Raw genomic sequence first — 17,409 nt, 5'->3', positions numbered from 1 at the left:
AAAAAAAAAAAAATAGTAAAATTTGAAAACAGAGGAAAATAGAGGGGTTTTTTTTAGGTGACTGAAATACAATCTTTGTGAATAGATGTTGAGCCACACATTTGATGGCATACTGATGGGTGGGATGATTCTGTAAGAACTGAGAACAGGGGTGCCTGGCTGGGTCAGTCAGAAAAGCACACAGCTCTTGATCTTAGGGTCGTGAATTCAAGCCCCACATTCAGTGTAGAGATTACTTAACAAAATAAACTTTAAAAAAGAAAAAAGAAATGAGAACAAATACAGGATGGGTCAGCTGTACCAGGTGGTAATGACAAAGTATTTGAATTGTGTGATAAAGCTTTACTTTTCACATTCTAGACAGCTTAGGAAGAAATAGTATTAACTGGCCGGCCCTGAGATTTGCCTAAACCCACTGAGCAAGTATCTGTTTTTGGCATAGGGCTAGGAAATGGCCAACACTCAATGTCTTTGAGGCCTGCCTGCAGTGAATGATGGAACATGAGAGATGAGTGTTATATAAGAAGTATGAAATGTTCTTCTAACCTTTTTTTGTTGTTTATTTTTCTAAACCGTTGTGCAGTGCACCTGGAAGTGGTCCCATGTTCAGACCAACCACGGTGGCTGTAGATGAAGAAGGTGGAGATGATGATAAAGATGAATCAGCTACAAACAGTGGCACAAGTGCCATGGCCACTTGTGGCCTGGGATCTGAATTCTCCACCGATAAAGGAGGCCCTTTCACTGCAGTACAAAGCACCAATACCACTGGCCTGTCACAGGCTCCTGGGTTAGCTTCCCAAGGCATCAGCTTTGGCATTAAGAATAATCAAGGAACCCCACTGCAAAAATTGGGAGTGTCATTTTCCTTTGCCAAGAAGGCTCCTGTCAAACTCGAATCAATAGCATCAGTTTTCAAGGACCATGCAGAGGAAGGACCGTCTGAAGATGGAGCCAAAGCTGATGAGAAAGGTTCTGACCAAGGACTGCAGAAGGTGGGAGAATCTGATGGTGGTAGTAATCTTGATGGCAAAAAAGAGGATGAAGACCCTCAGGATGGAGGGTCCCTAGCCTCGACATTATCTAAGTTAAAAAGAATGAAGCGAGAAGAAGGAGCTGGGGCTGCAGAACCAGAGTATTACCACTACATTCCCCCAGCACACTGCAAAGTAAAACCAAATTTCCCCTTCCTACTCTTTATGAGAGCCAGTGAACAGATGGAAGGTGATAATAGCATGCACCTCAAGAATGCCCTAGAGAGCAAAAAAAGCAGTTCTCCCAAGCCTAAAGGCTGTATCAAGGTGACAGCAAGCCAAGGGGCAGAAAAGACGGTTGATGAAATCTCCGAGCAACAGACGGAAACCAGTGCTGCAGAGCCCTCAGAGCCTGGAGGCAAAGCTGAGACAAAGAAGGTCTCAGGAGAGGATGTAAGTGAGCAGAGTTTAGAGAGTCCATGTCAGAAAGCTTCAGAGAATCAAATGTGTGAGTCTAACCCCTCTAAAGAAACCTCTCAGATCACCCCAGCAGGGAAAGAAAGTCAGGAGGGACCCAAACATCCTACTGGTCCCTTCTTTCCAGTTTTGAGCAAAGATGAAAGCACTGCCCTCCAGTGGCCATCGGAACTCTTAATTTTTACCAAGGCAGAACCCTCCATTTCATACAGTTGTAACCCTTTATACTTTGACTTTAAACTTTCAAGAAACAAAGATGCCAGAGCTAAAGGGACCGAAAAACCAAAGGACATAGGAGGCTCCTCAAAGGACCATCTCCAAGGCCTTGATGCTGGTGAGCCAAATAAAAGCAAAGAGGGTGGAGAGAATGTAGAACATTCCTCAGGAGGCAGAATGGATGCTCCTGCTTCCGAGTCGGCCTGTAGCAGTTTGAACAAGCAGGAACCTGGGGGCAGCCATGGGTCAGAGACAGAGGACACAGGGAGAAGCCTTCCTAGCAAGAAAGAACGATCTGGGAAGTCCCACCGACACAAAAAGAAAAAGAAACACAAAAAATCCAGCAAACACAAACGGAAACATAAGGCTGACCCAGAAGAGAAAAGCTCTAAGACAGAGTCTGGGGAGAAGTCTAAGAAGCGCAAGAAACGAAAACGAAAGAAGAATAAGTCATCAGCCCCTGCAGATTCTGAACGGGGACCCAAACCAGAACCCCCTGGGAGTGGCAGCCCTGCACCCCCCAGACGGCGGCGGCGAGCTCAAGATGATTCCCAGCGAAGATCCCTCCCAGCCGAAGAAGGGAGCAGCGGCAAGAAGGACGAAGGCGGAGGCGGTGGCAGCTCCCAAGATCATGGTGGGCGGAAACACAAAGGTGAGCCTCTGACCTCATCCTGCCAGCGAAGAGCTAGCACCAAACGGAGCAGCCGGTCCAGCCACCGAAGTCGACCCAGTAGTGGAGATGAGGACAGTGACGATGCTTCATCACACCAGCTGCACCAGAAGTCTCCATCCCAGTACAGTGAGGAGGAGGAGGAGGACTCGGGCAGTGAGCACTCCCGGAGCCGCTCCCGGTCAGGCCGGCGCCATTCCTCACACCGTTCCTCCCGGCGTTCTTACTCCAGTAGCTCCGATGCTTCTTCAGACCAGAGCTGCTATAGCAGACAGCGCAGTTACTCCGATGACAGCTACAGTGACTATAGTGACCGATCTCGAAGGCACTCCAAGCGCTCGCATGACTCTGATGACTCAGACTATGCCAGCTCCAAGCACCGGTCCAAACGGCACAAATACTCCTCTTCTGATGATGACTATAGCCTCAGTTGCAGCCAGTCCCGAAGCCGGTCTCGGAGTCATACCAGGGAGCGCTCAAGGTCCCGGGGCCGCAGCCGCAGCAGTAGCTGTAGTCGCAGCCGGAGCAAACGGAGAAGCCGCAGCACCACAGCCCACAGCTGGCAGCGGAGCCGAAGCTATAGCCGTGACCGCAGTCGCAGCACCAGGAGCCCTTCCCAGAGATCAGGTTCCAGGAAGGGATCATGGGGTCACGAGAGCCCTGAGGAGAGGCGTTCTGGTCGTCGAGACTTCATCCGCTCTAAAATCTATCGCTCCCAGTCTCCCCACTATTTCCGATCAGGCCGGGGAGAAGGTCCTGGGAAGAAAGAAGATGGCAGAGGAGACGATGGTAAAGGGACAGGCCCGCCCTCCCAGAACAGCAACGCTGGTGCTGGAAGGGGGTCAGAAGGTGACTGCAGCCCCGAAGACAAGAACTCCGTTACTGCCAAACTGCTACTGGAGAAGATTCAGTCAAGGAAAGTGGAGAGGAAACCCAGTGTGAGTGAGGAGGTGCTGGCCACCCCTAATAAAGCCGGGCTCAAGCTCAAGGACCCCCCGCAAGGTTACTTTGGGCCCAAGCTCCCCCCATCTCTTGGCAATAAGCCTGTTCTTCCATTGATAGGGAAACTCCCAGCTACCCGAAAGCCCAACACCAAGAAATGTGAAGAGTCTGGCTTAGAAAGGGGGGAAGAGCAAGAACAGTCAGAGACAGAAGAAGGGCCTCCAGGAAGTAGTGATGCCCCACTTGGACATCCGTTCCCCTCAGAGGAAACAGCTGGCCCCTTATCAGACCCACCCCCAGAGGAGCCAAAGTCTGAAGAAGCTACTGCTGATCACCCTGTGGCTCCACTAGGCACCCCAGTGCACTCTGACTGCTATCCTGGGGACCCCACTGTCTCCCATAACTACCTCCCTGATCCCAGCGACGGGGACACCCTAGAGTCCTTGGATAGTGGCAGTCAGCCAGGCCCTGTGGAATCCAGCTTGCTGCCTATAGCGCCAGACCTTGAGCACTTCCCCAGTTATGCACCTCCCAGTGGGGATCCTAGTATTGAGTCAGCTGATGGGGCTGAGGATGCTTCCCTGGCCCCCCTAGAGAGCCAGCCCATCACCTTCACCCCTGAGGAGATGGAGAAGTACAGCAAGCTCCAGCAGGCCGCACAGCAGCACATCCAGCAGCAGCTTCTAGCCAAGCAAGTGAAGGCCTTTCCGGCCTCGGCTGCCCTGGCCCCAGCCACTCCAGCCCTGCAGCCTATCCACATTCAGCAGCCAGCCACGGCCTCCGCCACCTCCATCACAACTGTTCAGCACGCCATCCTGCAGCATCACGCGGCCGCCGCCGCCGCCGCCATCGGAATTCACCCCCACCCTCATCCCCAGCCACTCGCCCAAGTGCATCATATTCCCCAGCCCCACCTGACCCCCATTTCCTTGTCCCACCTCACTCACTCAATCATCCCTGGCCACCCAGCCACCTTCCTCGCTAGCCATCCCATCCACATCATTCCTGCCTCAGCCATTCATCCGGGGCCCTTCACCTTCCATCCTGTCCCGCATGCGGCCCTCTACCCGACCCTGCTTGCTCCTCGGCCTGCTGCAGCAGCTGCCACTGCCCTCCACCTTCACCCACTACTTCATCCCATTTTCTCAGGTCAGGACCTGCAGCACCCGCCTAGCCATGGCACATGAGTTGGGGGAGGGGAGCCCAGGTAGGGCCAGGGAAGGTGACCCATATATCTTCCCTCGGAGGTGTTGAGCCATTAATACCAGCAAGTAGAAGCTGGGATGGGCAGTGTCTGACAGCCAAAGAATCAAGTTTTGGCTTGCAGGGGTGGTTTTAGATTTGAGGTTTTCTTTGGGTTTACTATCAGGGATTTTTTTCCCTTCCCCGTTTCTGTTTGTCCCTCCCTCTCCTGTGTTTCTAAGCTAGGGAACACCAGTAAGTGCTACCCAACCCTCTGCAGCAACATCTCCAAACTGTCGAGTTTGGGATATTCCTCTCTTCCCTCTAATTTTTATCCTCCACTCTTCCCTTCTGTAATTTTAGAACACTTTCTTCCTCTCTGGCTGGTGGTTTGTCCATCTGGTCATGCCCTCTCGCTGTCTTTGACCATCCCTTGGTGACCTTATGCTATGCCGGGTGAGGTGGAAAGGGAGTCTGACCTGGAACCAGAGGCTACTCAGGCTGTTATTCAATCCACTTCCCACACAGAGCCACACATTTGGCACTGCTGTCCTCATACCCCTCATCCCAGAAGGGGTATCTGCATATCCTAGAAAAGAAGATCCTATCATGAATAGAAGCGGAACGTAGAGTCGCCCGTGTGCTTCCCCAGAGAGAGGAGCTCATGTGTCTGAAGGGTGTATTTTCTTCTGTCATGTTGATGTTTCCTTAATTTATAGGATTTTTTTTTTAATGTAAAAAATTGCACTGAACTCTATAAACGTAAATGCTGCTTTTTGTAGCTCATATAAAAAAAAGGTTCCATATTTGTAGTATACTGCAATAATATTTTTTACATCCAGCTCTTTAAGTGATCCTTGTTCTGGTGGCTTTGTGTAAATATGTTTGCCCTAGTTGAATTAAGAAACTTTAATGGTTATAAAATGAAAACAAAAAATAAAGTATCTGTTTTCTGCTAGATGCAAAAATGACTAAGCATGTATATTTTATCAAGCTCGTGTATTTTTTGAAGTTATGAACTATAAAAATGTTAAAAAGAAGGAACATTGTTTAACATTTTTTTGCTGGGACAAAATGTTTTGTTAATTTGCAGTAAGTGGTGTCCCCAGCACTGGGTTTTTGTTTTGTTTTACAGTTTTGTTTTGTTCTTTAACTAATGGGCAGCAGTCAGCTGGGGGTTTGTCAGTGGGGTCCTCGGTTATGACATCTCCCTCGTGTGCTTTGCAGTTTTATACAGAGAAACAGGTGAGCCCACAGAGGAGGAGAGAGAGATTCAAGAGCTTTGCTCTCTGGAAGCAGTGAGATTCAGAGTGATTGTCTGGGAGATTTCCTGGGTCTTCTGGATGCCTTGTTCCAGGCAATCCATTTGCCTTCCTAGTACTTAGACCCCCTCTGACAGTTTTGGGTTTTTTTGTTTTTTGTTTTAATGTGCCTTTTGGGTTGGCTAGAAACAGAAGTAGTAGACTTGAGGATGATAAGAGTTGGGACAGTTTCTTCCCCTTGTTGGGAGGTGAGCACATTTATAGACACTGCAGATTCTTTTGCTTCATAGTTTCCATGTCTTCTGCCCAGCTTAGTTTAAGCAGTGAAGATTTTTGTTTTCCTTTTCTCCCATGACACCTACCAGAGGAAGTACCACCTTCGTTCCTCTTCCTCCTCTTGCCTTTCACCGGGCCTCTCAGACCTAATATACTGACCCAAAGGTGTTTACATCGCAGGTCTCATCTTTGGTGTAGCGAGCAGTTCTCTATTTAGCATTTCCCTACCCATTCCTGTGGCTAGAATTGGGTGGGTGGTCACCGGACAGGAAAAATTAAACCCTGCTTACTTGGGCCAAGGCTCTTGGTTCTGCCTTCTCAGATTCCCAAAAGAAAAAGGTTTTGAGTTTATGAGAAGCAAGTGCTGGGCAAACAAGGCTCTTGACTGAGCCTCCTACCTGTTCAGTGCTCCTCATCTGATTCAGAAGTATCACTTTTGATCACTAGCACTGGAAAAATGAAATCATCTGTTTGAAGTGAAGGGACTCATTTTTCTTTGCTTTCAGCCCATGTAAATATTTAAATAATACAGTATTAACATTTTTGTGCTGCTTCCCATTAGCTTGTAGATTGAGCCATACTCTGGCTGCCTCTCTACCTTCCTGGGGGCAGTTTTCTTTAACTTTCAGAATAGTCAATTTAAAACTTAACAAAATAACCTATCCTTACTTACAAACATTACAGATTGTATTTAACTTTATCACATATGATAGAGATATATATGCTGTAAAATTAGGGAAAGGAACTTTCTAATAAACCAATGATTTGTGGAAACTTAGCAGAGTCTGTCGTGATTGTTGCTCCATCCACTCAGGTTGGGAAGGGATGGAGTTACGGGTTACAAATAACATCCTGCTGGAAGTGATCAAGGGATAGATTTTTGCTTCTGGTGTTCGGGATTGAGCTTCTCAAGACAGGCTGCCTGAGTAGCAGGGAAAGATGGTGCTGTAGGAGGAAATCATGTTAATTTTATTAGTCTTAGGTGGATGTCTTGGAATGTGCATCTCCTTTCCACGCTTTGCCATGAGAATTTTCTTCTATGTCTACTTTTTTGCTCAGTTGAGATGTAATCTCTGTAGTAGAATGTATGGCATGTTGGTGCTCACGAAACAGATTTGGGATTTCTGGCGTCAGTTTTCAGGATTTGAGATGAACTTCAGAGCAAAGGGCTTACAAGTCATCTGCCTGATTTTTGCCTTCCAGATGAAGTTTTCTATACCCGAACCAGTCTTGAATTATTCTTCTTAATCTCATCATAATACACAGCAGTGCTTGAAAGCTGCGTAGTAAAAGGAAATGTGGCCTAATAGCAGATAAAAACTTCTATCTACTCTTCAGTATAGAAAAATCAAAAAAGGCAGAGGAAGTTTAGCTTCAAAAGCTAACCATAGGTTTGTAATAAATTAAGATTCCTCTCCCTCAGCCTTTCAGGGAAAGAGAAGTACAAAGTCTATTTCTTTCCTACTCTGTCACACAGCTGTGTTCTCCCTAGAGAAAAGAGAAGGTATTGAGTTTGAACCTTGGGTTGGATGCTCAGATCTGCCTAATTTCCTAAATGAGCAAAATCCCTGCCAAGCAAGAAGGAATGTTATAAAATGAAAGTGAGGGGCTCCCTGGGTGGTTCAGTCAGTTGAGTATCTGCAGAACTCTTGATTTCTGGTCTTGATTTTGGCTCAGGTCATGATCTGGTTGGAGTTCAAGCCCCACATTGGGCTTTGTTTGCACTGAGGGCACAGAACCTGCTTGGGATTCTCTCCCTCTCTCTCTGCCACCCCCTCCCCCCACTCATCCTCGTGTGTGCACTCTTACAAACTAAATACTTTTTTTATTTTTAATTTAAAAAAATGAAAGTGACTTTCTGAGCAGGCAGGGTGTCTACTGGCCTGTAGAGAGTACCATGTGAGGACATATGCAGCCGATTCCAAAAAGGGTTGTTTCAGCCGCCTGCACTTGCATCCCAGAAGTACTCCCCTTTCTACACCCTGATGACTAAGACCTTGTAGACCTTTCCATTCTTATTTGTCAGAAATACCTTCACCTCCCTCCCTTATCAGCTCGTGTCTGAATTTTTGCGGCATTTTCCTGGCTGGGCTCACAGAATCCAGGATGTAATTCCTTAATCTATGCAAGTTTACTGTCTTTTCAGAATCTTCAGTTCATTTTATGTACTGCTTCCCAGTAAAATGCTAAACTCAGGACAGGGACTGATTTCTATACTTCCCTTTTCTTTTTAATCCCTTGGAATGTTTTACATAGAGTTGAACACACAGTAAACATTTTACATATTTAAAAATAGGAACAAAGAAAATACTGAGGATTATGCAAGGATTAAATAAGGAAGCATCAAAGATAATGAGCTTTTCTCTATTTATCCTCCACATCACCTTAGCTCTATGCCAGGCACATAGAAGTTCAGTCGTTGCTGACTTAAGCCTCTACGGAACTTTGCATTCATTGAGGAATTCTAGGACTCAGGGTTGATGGGGTGGGAAAGTGGGAGCAATGTGTCCGCACTCCGCCTACTATCTCAGGAGATCAACCCAGCTCTGGCCCCAGGGAACACCCGTGAGAAACAATTCTTGAATACCAGACTCCTCTCCCTTCCCAAATCTGATGCTTCACCTATTTCTAGTTGTAGCTGATGGTACAACTGTCCTACCAGCCAGCCGTGCACCAAAGCTTTGAATTACTTTTGACCCCTCCCTACCACATTGTTACTGATGGTGTCATCTCCGCTCTCTCTTTTGTTCTTGTCATCAGGATCCTGGTTCAGACCTCACCACCTTAACTGAGAGGATTGCAGTGGCTGCCTATCCATCGGACCTTCCCACTAAGTCCTGCCTTTTTCAGTTCCTTCTATCCACAGCCAGTGTAATCATCCAAAAGGGAGCACAATTGGTCAATGTATCTCTTTTTCCCTGGCTTTAAAAATCTTTATGATTCTCCACCTCCTACAGATTAAAGTTCGAATTCCTTAAGGCATTCAAGGACCTGTAGTGATTTGATCCTAGCCCTCCATTTCACTCTGGTGCCCCAGTTCTCCCCTTTGAACACCCTATGTTGAGTTGACTACTTGGCCTTTCCCTATAGTTGACCTCTACTGTCTACAGCTCTCTTTGTTCATGTTATTTCCTGTGCCTAAAAAACCCTCATTCTCAGACAAAAGGCACCACGGTGTAGTGGTTAAGAACACGGATTTAAAAACAACGATGGATTCAAGTGCAAATGTGTTTGAATCCTTGTCTCGCCACCCTTTGGCTATATAAATTTGGGCAATTTACCTAAAACTCTATACCATGATTTTTGCATCTATACAATAGTACCTATTTCATAGGGTTGTTAGGATCAAAGATATAAATGACTTCAGTTAGGCATAATGTTAGTCTACCCTTTTCAAGGCATTCTTTACTGTCCCTCTGCTGCAGTTATGTGTGTTTGTGTCCTAATTGTGGGCTAAGTTCTTTAAGGATCTGGGACAGTTATCTTTGTATCCCTCATCACTCAGTGCCTTGAGCAAAATAAATACCCATTAGACTTCAGTGAGGGCCACCTGGGTGGCTCACTAAGTTAAGCGTCGGATTTTGGCTCAGGTCATGATCTCATGGTTTGTGGGTTCAAGCCCTGCATCGGGCTCTGCGCTGACAGCTCAGAGCCTGGAGCCTGCTTCAGATTCTGTGTGTGTGTCTCTCTCTCTGCCCTTCCTCCACTCTGTCTCTCAAAAAGAAAATAAAACATTAAAAAAAAAAGACTTAAGTGGGATGTGACAATATTGGGCTATGCAGTCAGTATACAGCAGTAATGTAATACCATTATTATATTGACAAGGAGAGGGTGAGAGGTAAGTATAGGACAGAGTTAAGTATTCATTCTAGCAACTGTATTGTATGCCTATCATGAGCTTAGCACTGGGGATTCAGCAGTGAGGAAGGTCCAGACTAAAGCTCAAGGAGCTTCTAATCTAGTAAAAGATAGGATTTTGAGCTTGGGCCCAGATGGTGAATTAGAAGGGGAAGAGAGGAGCTGAAAGGGTTCCAGAATGGCACAGGATACTTGGGCAGGATAAGATGGTGGCTAAGTGTGATTAGAAAATAGCCAAAGGAGAATGTGGCAAGTCTTTCTTTACCCCTAGCAGATCTCTTGAATTTTCTTCCTGAGAGCCTGCTTTTTTGGAGGAAGACCTACAGTGCCAATAAGACTTGGCACTCCTCTTCCTGTCATCCAGAGAAAATTACCTTGCCTTTCTGCTCAAAACTCTTCCTTCCTTTTCCACTGTGTGACTCCATGTTTGCATCTTCCCTCCTCTTTGCATGCTTCCATTCAGTCTGTCAGCGATGCATACTACATGTTGGGCTCTTGGGTAGGCCCTGGGGCTACAGAAAGGAACCTTGCTGTCAAGGGAGTCATGGACACAATCCAGTGAATGGACCATGACTAAACAGTGTGATCAGTGCTGTTCCCATGTATGTCAACTCCAGGGTGCCAGCCTGAGGAATTGAAGAGGCTTCCCCTAGGCAGTGAGCCCACTAGAATAAGTCCTGATTGGACAAGAGCTCTGTCACCTAAGAAAGAGCGAAGGTCTGCCTTCAAATAAATAGCTGGCATATAATCCCAGAGCTTGTGATCCAGAATACTCTGGACTCCACTCTTGCCCCATCCCCTTTCCCCTTTGGCCAAGATTCACTGACCACACATTTTGCCAGTACCAGCTGCACTGCGGTGGCCACATCTTAATGTGATGTGGAGGGAGAGTGAAGAAGCTTGCTACACCAATATGGCTGACCAAAGCTCTGGAAGGAGGAAGTGAGTAAGTGCCTTATCCAAAAGGATATAGCAACCTCAGTTCTTATCAGGAGACAGCAGCTTCCTTCCTCCTTCCTCCACCTCTGACCAAGTCACACTGGGCCATAGCAATGTAGACAGCTGTGGGGTTAGGGGAGGAAGGGCTGTAAGACAGCTAGAGTGGAGGTGTATGGACCAGTTAGTTCATGATTACACTACCCCAAGCAGACAGCAATGGTGGCTCAGACTAGAAGGTGATAGTGGAAATGTGAAGACTCAAGAGACATAGTTGAGAGGCAGAACCAGCAGGGCTTGGTGATAAACTACTCTCAGGAAAAGGGAGGAGTCATGGGTTTCAGTCATTAGCATCCACCCCCAGGGTGGCCTCACCCCCTTTCTGCCAATCCAAGCAACCATATGGATCCAGGGCTTATAGCCCTTTCCTCTGCCCACTGCTCAGCAAGTTACGTTCCAGTTTGATAAGAAAAGCCTTCTGGTGGTAGAGACCGAAAGGAAAAGGAAGAAGCTAACCCATTCCTGCCTAGGAGGTTGTGGGAGAAGGAAGATGGCCAGAGTTGTGTGTCCACTTCATGCCCTCTGGCTTCTGGAGTGGGTGCAGCTGCTCTTGGGACCCGATGCTGTCCCTCGAGCCTGGGCCTTGAACCTGGACCCAGTGCAGCTCACCTTCTACACAGGCCCCAATGGCAGCCACTTTGGGTTTTCACTGGACTTCTACAAGGACAGCCGTGGGAGGTGAGCCCGGGGAGAAGTTTGGGTGTTGGGAGAGAGAAAGTTTCCGCGCCCCCCTCCCCCGCCACTGCTTCTGTGCAACTCTAGCTCCCCATTTGTGATAGAGGTTGAGCAAAGTGATTTCTAGGCCCTATTTAGACTGAGTTCTTTTTAGGAATGCTGGCAGGAACTGGCTTGGGTAAGGGTGTCAGGGAGGGGCACCAAAGGGGAGGTGGGCACCAAAACTACAGCAAGAACAAAGGCAAAAGTTGATTTTTCCCCCAAGGGTCAGTTGTATGACCTACCCCCCTCCCCCCTTAAAATACATTTATTAAACTGACTTTCAAAACGACAACATTGTTTATCCACTCCCACCTTGCTTTTTCTACTCTATTCCCCCCCCCCATCTCCATCAAAAATATATTTTGAAAAGAGACAACAAAGCTTTAATGGTTAGGATTGATCAGCTGCAAAATCAGACTTCCAGGATTAGAGTCCTGGTTCCTTGTCTTTATAGCAACTACCCTGCACTGGTTACTTATTGTGGGAGGTGCTGTGATGCTCACCTTTGGGGAGTGGGGATGGCACATAGCCTTCAAGTATCTGCCTTTTGGCGAATTTTCTCTGCTGAAGAGAGTCACCTCCCCCAACGTCAAGTCCTCTTTCCATTGTGACTGATCATGAGGAGTGTGGAGGGAGGAGAGGGGTGTGAGGGTCCGATGTTCTCACCTCAACTTGGGATGGTTTGGAAGGGTCCTTCTAGCTCGAGAGCTCCCAGGGTGTGGCCCATGGCTGCCTTTGGGCCTGAATCTGCATTCGACTCCGTTCTCTTCCCATTCTTGCTTCTTTTCCATTCTTTCTACAGATATTGGTTTCATAGGCATTACTTAATAAACATCCTACGAGATGAAAGAAAAAAAAGTATACCTTTTTTTTTAAACTTGTTATGTGTTACTTAGCTGGCACCATGCCGAAATGTACCTCATACATTTATTTCTTTTACTTCTCCTGACATTGATTGGTAGGTATTGTCCCCCAATTCATATATGATACAGCTACTATTTGAACCTAGATCTGCTAAGGTCCTCAGCAATATCCATAACTCACTTTAGAGGTGCCCAGTAGCTTCCCTAATTCTTCCCCATTAAAACTACCTCTCACTGGGGCGCCTGGGTGGCTCAGTCGCTTAAGCGACCGACTTCAGCTCAGGTCATGATCTCACGGTTCTGGATTCAAGCTCTGCTTGGGGCTCTGTGCTGACAGCTAGCTCAGAGCCTGGAGCCTGTTTCAGATTCTGTACCTCCCTCTCTCTCTGACCCTCCCCTGCTCATGCTCTCTCTCTCTCTCTCTCTCTCTCTCTTAGAAATAAATAAAACATTAAAAGTTAAAAAAAAAAAAAAAAAACTACCTCTCTGGAAGGGATCCGGTAAAGGTCTTAAACTCTAGGACGCATGTAAATCCCCGGCTTTTGGTGTGGGGAGTGAGGGTGGGGGATATGGAGTGTGGATGGTGGGATGGTGTGCAGAGCTTAGGAGATGTTTTTCAGCAAAGATAACAAACTCCTCACATTCAAATCAAACCAAACGGTTATAGTTCCAGCTTTACCCTTAACTCACTAGGTTACTTTAGGCACGTGATTTCCTCCACTGGGAGACAGGTTTCACTGGCCATAAAAGGCTGGGCTCCACGGTCTGTGATACCTCGTTGAGGAAAGATGCCCCAGTGCCCTCCGAGGCACACAGCCCTTCCAGGTAGTGCTCTCAGCGCAGGCGCCGGGGCGTGTGGTACCCAGGAATCCGCGCCGCACTCACCCAGCTTTCCTACGCAGTGTGGCCATCGTGGTGGGCGCCCCGCGGACCCGGGGCCGCAACCAGGAGGAAACGGGAGGCGTGTTCCTGTGCCCCTGGAGGACCGAGGGCGGCCAGTGCACCTCGCTGCCCTTCAACCTCAGTGAGTCCTGCACAAGGAGGCAGAGGAAGGGGCTACAGGGAGGGTGAACAGCAGAGCTTCAGCGCCCCATCCTTCTTGCGCCCTCCAGATGATGAGACCCGACACATAGGCTTCCAAACCTTCCAAACCTTCAAGGCCGGGCAAGGACTGGGGGCGTCTGTCGTCAGCTGGAACAACAACATTGTGGTGGGCGCCGCGGAACGGGACACAGAGAGCAGTCGGGGGGAAGGGACACGGGGAAGGGGGTGGGAAGAATCCGAATCCCGCCTGTTCTCCACTCTCCTGTGGCCCTGCTCCAGGCCTGCGCCCCCTGGCAGCACTGGAACGCCCTAGAACAGACAGAGGAGGCTGAGAAGACGCCCGTAGGTGCCTGCTTCGTGGCTCAGCTCCAAAACGGCCACCGCGCGGAGTACTCGCCCTGTCGGGCTAACACCATGAGCCCAGTTTACTCGACATATCGCTATAGTGAGTTCAGCTCTCCGTTTTGTCTCCGTTTCCCTCCGGGCCACCTAGCTCCCTCCTTAACCTGATACCTCCCAAGCTCCCCCACCTACGCCCCACCCCCAAGCCCGGCTTTCAGTCTGGCATCGCCCTGGGCCCAACTCCCTGGCCCGGCTTCTGCCCCCGCCCCGCCAGGCTCAGCCTCAAGGCCACGCCTCTATATTACCCGTGGCCCCGCCCCGGCCCCGCCCCAGGCGCCCGGACGTAAATCTTGATCCGCCCCTTCGCTGACCCCTCCTCCTTGCCTTTTCCAGCCCCAGACAAGCGCTACTGCGAAGTGGGCTTCAGCGCGGCGGTCACCCAGGCGAGTAGGGAGCGTAAGCGCCTTTGCGGACGGCTCCCAGACAGGGCCCGTCTCACCTCCAGGGCTTCCCTTTCAGGCTGGAGAGCTGGTGCTTGGGGCCCCTGGCGGCTATTATTTCTTAGGTATGTGCCCGTCCGTACACCTCCCTCCGGTCTCTTGGCCTGGGGAGACTCCAGGTGTCAGAGCCCCCACACCCGCTGTCCCTCGCGCCCTAGGTCTCCTGGCGCGGGCTCCTATTGCCAATATCGTCTCGAGTTACCATCCAGGCACCCTCTTGTGGAACGTGCCCGCCCAGCGCTTCTCCAGCGACCTCTACAACCTAGCGTACTTCGACAGCTACCGGGGTACACCTGGCACCACCCTTCTAGACTTCTCGGCCCTCTAAGTATCACCGCCCCCTCCGCGGGTCAGAGGAGCGCCCTCAGACCAACCCCGCTGGCCAACCCCAACCGCAGAGGCACCGAAGGCACCTCCGCCCCCTGCTCCCACGGCTTCCCTCCCCACTCCCTTGACCGCACAACTCCCGTATGCCCCACCTCGCCTTCCCCGCCCCGGATTCGCTGGGGCGAATTCGAGGGGCCATTCTCTGGCCTCTCGGTGACCTCAGTTTTCCCATCTACACAATATGCAGGGTTTAGACTGGGTGGTCTCTGGGTCCCCTTCTTCCTCCCCCTTGGCCCCTCTCCCTGCTTCACGCTCCCAGAAATATTAATTCGCGCCGCCTCTTCAGGGTATTCGGTGGCCGTGGGCGAGTTCGACGGGGATCTCAGCACTACAGGCAAGAAATCCATTTAGGGGCAAAGGTTGGGGAGCCCAGCCCCGGGAGGAGCACCCCCCAGCCCCGCACGGAAATCTCCCCTGGACTGCAGAATGGCGGACGGGGGGTGGGTAGATCGAAGGACCTCATTACCTGGGGTCGGACTCTCCCTAGAGTACGTCGTAAGCGCCCCCACCTGGAGTTGGACCCTGGGAGCGGTGAGTGCCCCCTATCCNNNCCCAAGCCCCCAACCCCCCGCCCCCTGCCTTTTCTCCCCTGGAGTGGGAGCAAGCATGATGCGCCCCTGACGTTGTCCGTGCAGGTGGAAATTTTGGACTCGGACCACCAGACGCTGCACCAGCTGATTGGAGAGCAGGTGGAAATCGGTCCCGGTGGGGGGGTGGCCGACGCGGGGAACTGGAACCCTAGAATATTCCGCGGGGCGTGGAGGGCAGTGTTAAGAGAAGGTGCCGGTCTGGGGGCGGGAATTAAGTACACCTCATCTTCCTGCAGGTGGCTTCGTATTTCGGGCACTCGGTGGCCGTCACTGATGTCAACGGGGACGGGTGAGGGGCGCCCCATCCCTACGGACTCGGGTTCCCTATTACCAGAGGGGTTGGCTGCTCTCGGTCGCCTCCGTTCCTCGCCCATTCCCACGTGACCGCCGAGGGGCGCATAAGGGCAAGGTCGAAGCATCCCTCTCCACCGCCCCCCTCCGGAACCGCCCTGTCTGGCCTGCAGGAGGCACGACCTGCTGGTGGGCGCGCCACTGTACATGGAGAGCCGCGCTGACCGCAAGCTGGCCGAGGTGGGGCGCGTGTACTTGTTCCTGCAGCCTCGGGGTCACCACGCGCTGCGCACCCCCAGCCTTCTGCTGACGGGCACACAGCTCTACGGGAGATTCGGCTCGGCCATCGCGCCTCTGGGCGACCTCGACCGGGATGGCTACAACGGTAAGGGAAGAAAGGAGCCCCACTTGCTGCAGAGGGGTTAACAGCCACAACAAAGACCGAGGGTGTAAGTTGAAAGAGACCGATTAGGACTTGTTTGCATTGGTCTAGGCAGGAGATGGTGAGCACTTGGGTGTGGATTGGGGCAGTGGAGTTAGAGACAGGGGTGACTTCACAGATATCCAGTCCCTGGACTATTGGGACTTGATGGGTGACTGGATGTGGAGCGAGGCGTTGGCAGAGAGGGGTGTTGGTGCCTTCACTGCCTGGAACTCAGTACAAGCAGCAGTCCTGGGAAGGTGAGGTGGGGGGCAGAGATCAAGCAGTTCAGCCCTGGGCCTGTTTGCCTTGAAGGACTTGGGAGCAGTAGGTAGACTTCCAGAGAGCAGTTGGGTGTGCCTTCCCCATGCCCAGCAGAGAAGTCTGAGTGAGAGACAGAGGCCTGGGGAGGGTGGATGCGGTCCCGGGCACCTGTGAAGTGAGAAGAGGCAGAGGGCAAAGCCCTGGAGCAAGAGCATTTAGGGGACTCCCAGGTGAAGTGAGTCTGGAAAGGAGACAGAGGAGTGTCCAGAGAAGTAATAGATCCAGATCTGATGACCTGGAACACAAAGGAAGAGAGCGCTTTGAGCAGGAGGAAGGGAATTCATGGCTCCAGATGCTGCCGAAAGGCATAATTAGATGGGGCTGGAGAAGTATCCATGGGCTTTAGCAAGGAGGTCATTGGTGAGAGTGGTAGATTTGGGACTGGGTAGGGACAGAAGTCAGAATGCCAGGGGGCAAGGTATGAATGGAAGTGAAGAATTGGAGGCAGCCAGTATAGACAGCCCTTTTAGTTTGTGAAAGGACAAAATAATAATAATAATAATAATAATAATAAAGAAAAGAAAAAGATCCCTGAAAGGAGATGAGGGTCAAGGGAAGGTTATTTTAATTTCAAAGCATATGGAGTAGGTGGAGGGAATGATCTTGTGGGGACACAGGGTGAGGAGGGAAGTGAGCTGGAGGAGGCGGAAGACTGGATTGGAATGTTCAGCCCGGTGGCAGGATAAAGGAGGGCAGAAAAGTGGGTTCCGATTGATAGCACAACAGTTGGGCTGCTTCTCTTTAGGTGAAGGAAGTAGGGGGGCTGGGAGCTTGACAGAATGAANGCATGGAGGAGGGCACTTTGGGGATGAGCACTGAGTGTTATGTGGAAACTAATTTGACAATAAACTATATGTAAAAAAAAAAATAGGCACTGAGCAGAGTGGGGGAGGGGGCTGAGCAGAACCCCCTCCAGACAGTTGGGCAACACCTCCATCCCAAGTGAAGACGGTGGTCAGGAATCCCTGGGGCCCAATCTGGTGAGGTCTGGCCAGGTTTGCTGAGGACAGGCAAGGGTGATGGACTGGTCGGAAATAAGCAGAGACAGCAAGGTGCTAAAGGTCAGGGGAGAAAAGA

General features: G+C 50.2%; 2 protein-coding genes across 6 annotated transcripts in view; both read left to right on the top strand.

Annotated features, from left to right (window-relative positions):
* Positions 1–5,501, top strand: part of GPATCH8 (G-patch domain containing 8) — a 90,306-nt gene extending 84,805 nt beyond the window's left edge. For all 5 annotated transcript variants that reach the window (XM_077747698.1, XM_077747697.1, XM_077747700.1 and 2 more), the window contains one exon: positions 584–5,501. In XM_077747698.1, coding sequence (XP_077603824.1) covers positions 584–4,466 — 3,883 coding nt within the window. In that variant the 3' untranslated portion in view covers positions 4,467–5,501. The remainder of the gene's footprint in view (positions 1–583) is intronic.
* Positions 5,502–11,343: 5,842 nt separating this feature from the next.
* ITGA2B (integrin subunit alpha 2b) overlaps positions 11,344–17,409 on the top strand; it is a 14,677-nt gene continuing 8,611 nt past the window's right edge. Inside the window, exons 1-12 of the mRNA XM_077747717.1 lie at positions 11,344–11,531; positions 13,336–13,457; positions 13,546–13,643; positions 13,757–13,922; positions 14,213–14,262; positions 14,339–14,384; positions 14,478–14,606; positions 14,993–15,040; positions 15,194–15,237; positions 15,342–15,395; positions 15,533–15,585; positions 15,761–15,972. Of these exons, the coding sequence (XP_077603843.1) occupies positions 11,344–11,531; positions 13,336–13,457; positions 13,546–13,643; positions 13,757–13,922; positions 14,213–14,262; positions 14,339–14,384; positions 14,478–14,606; positions 14,993–15,040; positions 15,194–15,237; positions 15,342–15,395; positions 15,533–15,585; positions 15,761–15,972 (1,210 nt within the window). The remainder of the gene's footprint in view (positions 11,532–13,335; positions 13,458–13,545; positions 13,644–13,756; positions 13,923–14,212; positions 14,263–14,338; positions 14,385–14,477; positions 14,607–14,992; positions 15,041–15,193; positions 15,238–15,341; positions 15,396–15,532; positions 15,586–15,760; positions 15,973–17,409) is intronic.

This window comes from Crocuta crocuta, unplaced genomic scaffold, assembly GCF_008692635.1.
Source record: "Crocuta crocuta isolate KB4526 unplaced genomic scaffold, BGI_CrCroc_1.0 scaffold289, whole genome shotgun sequence".
Classification (NCBI taxonomy): Eukaryota; Metazoa; Chordata; class Mammalia; order Carnivora; family Hyaenidae; genus Crocuta; species Crocuta crocuta.
Note: the sequence above shows the minus strand (reverse complement) of the source record. Positions and strands in the feature narration are given on the sequence as shown.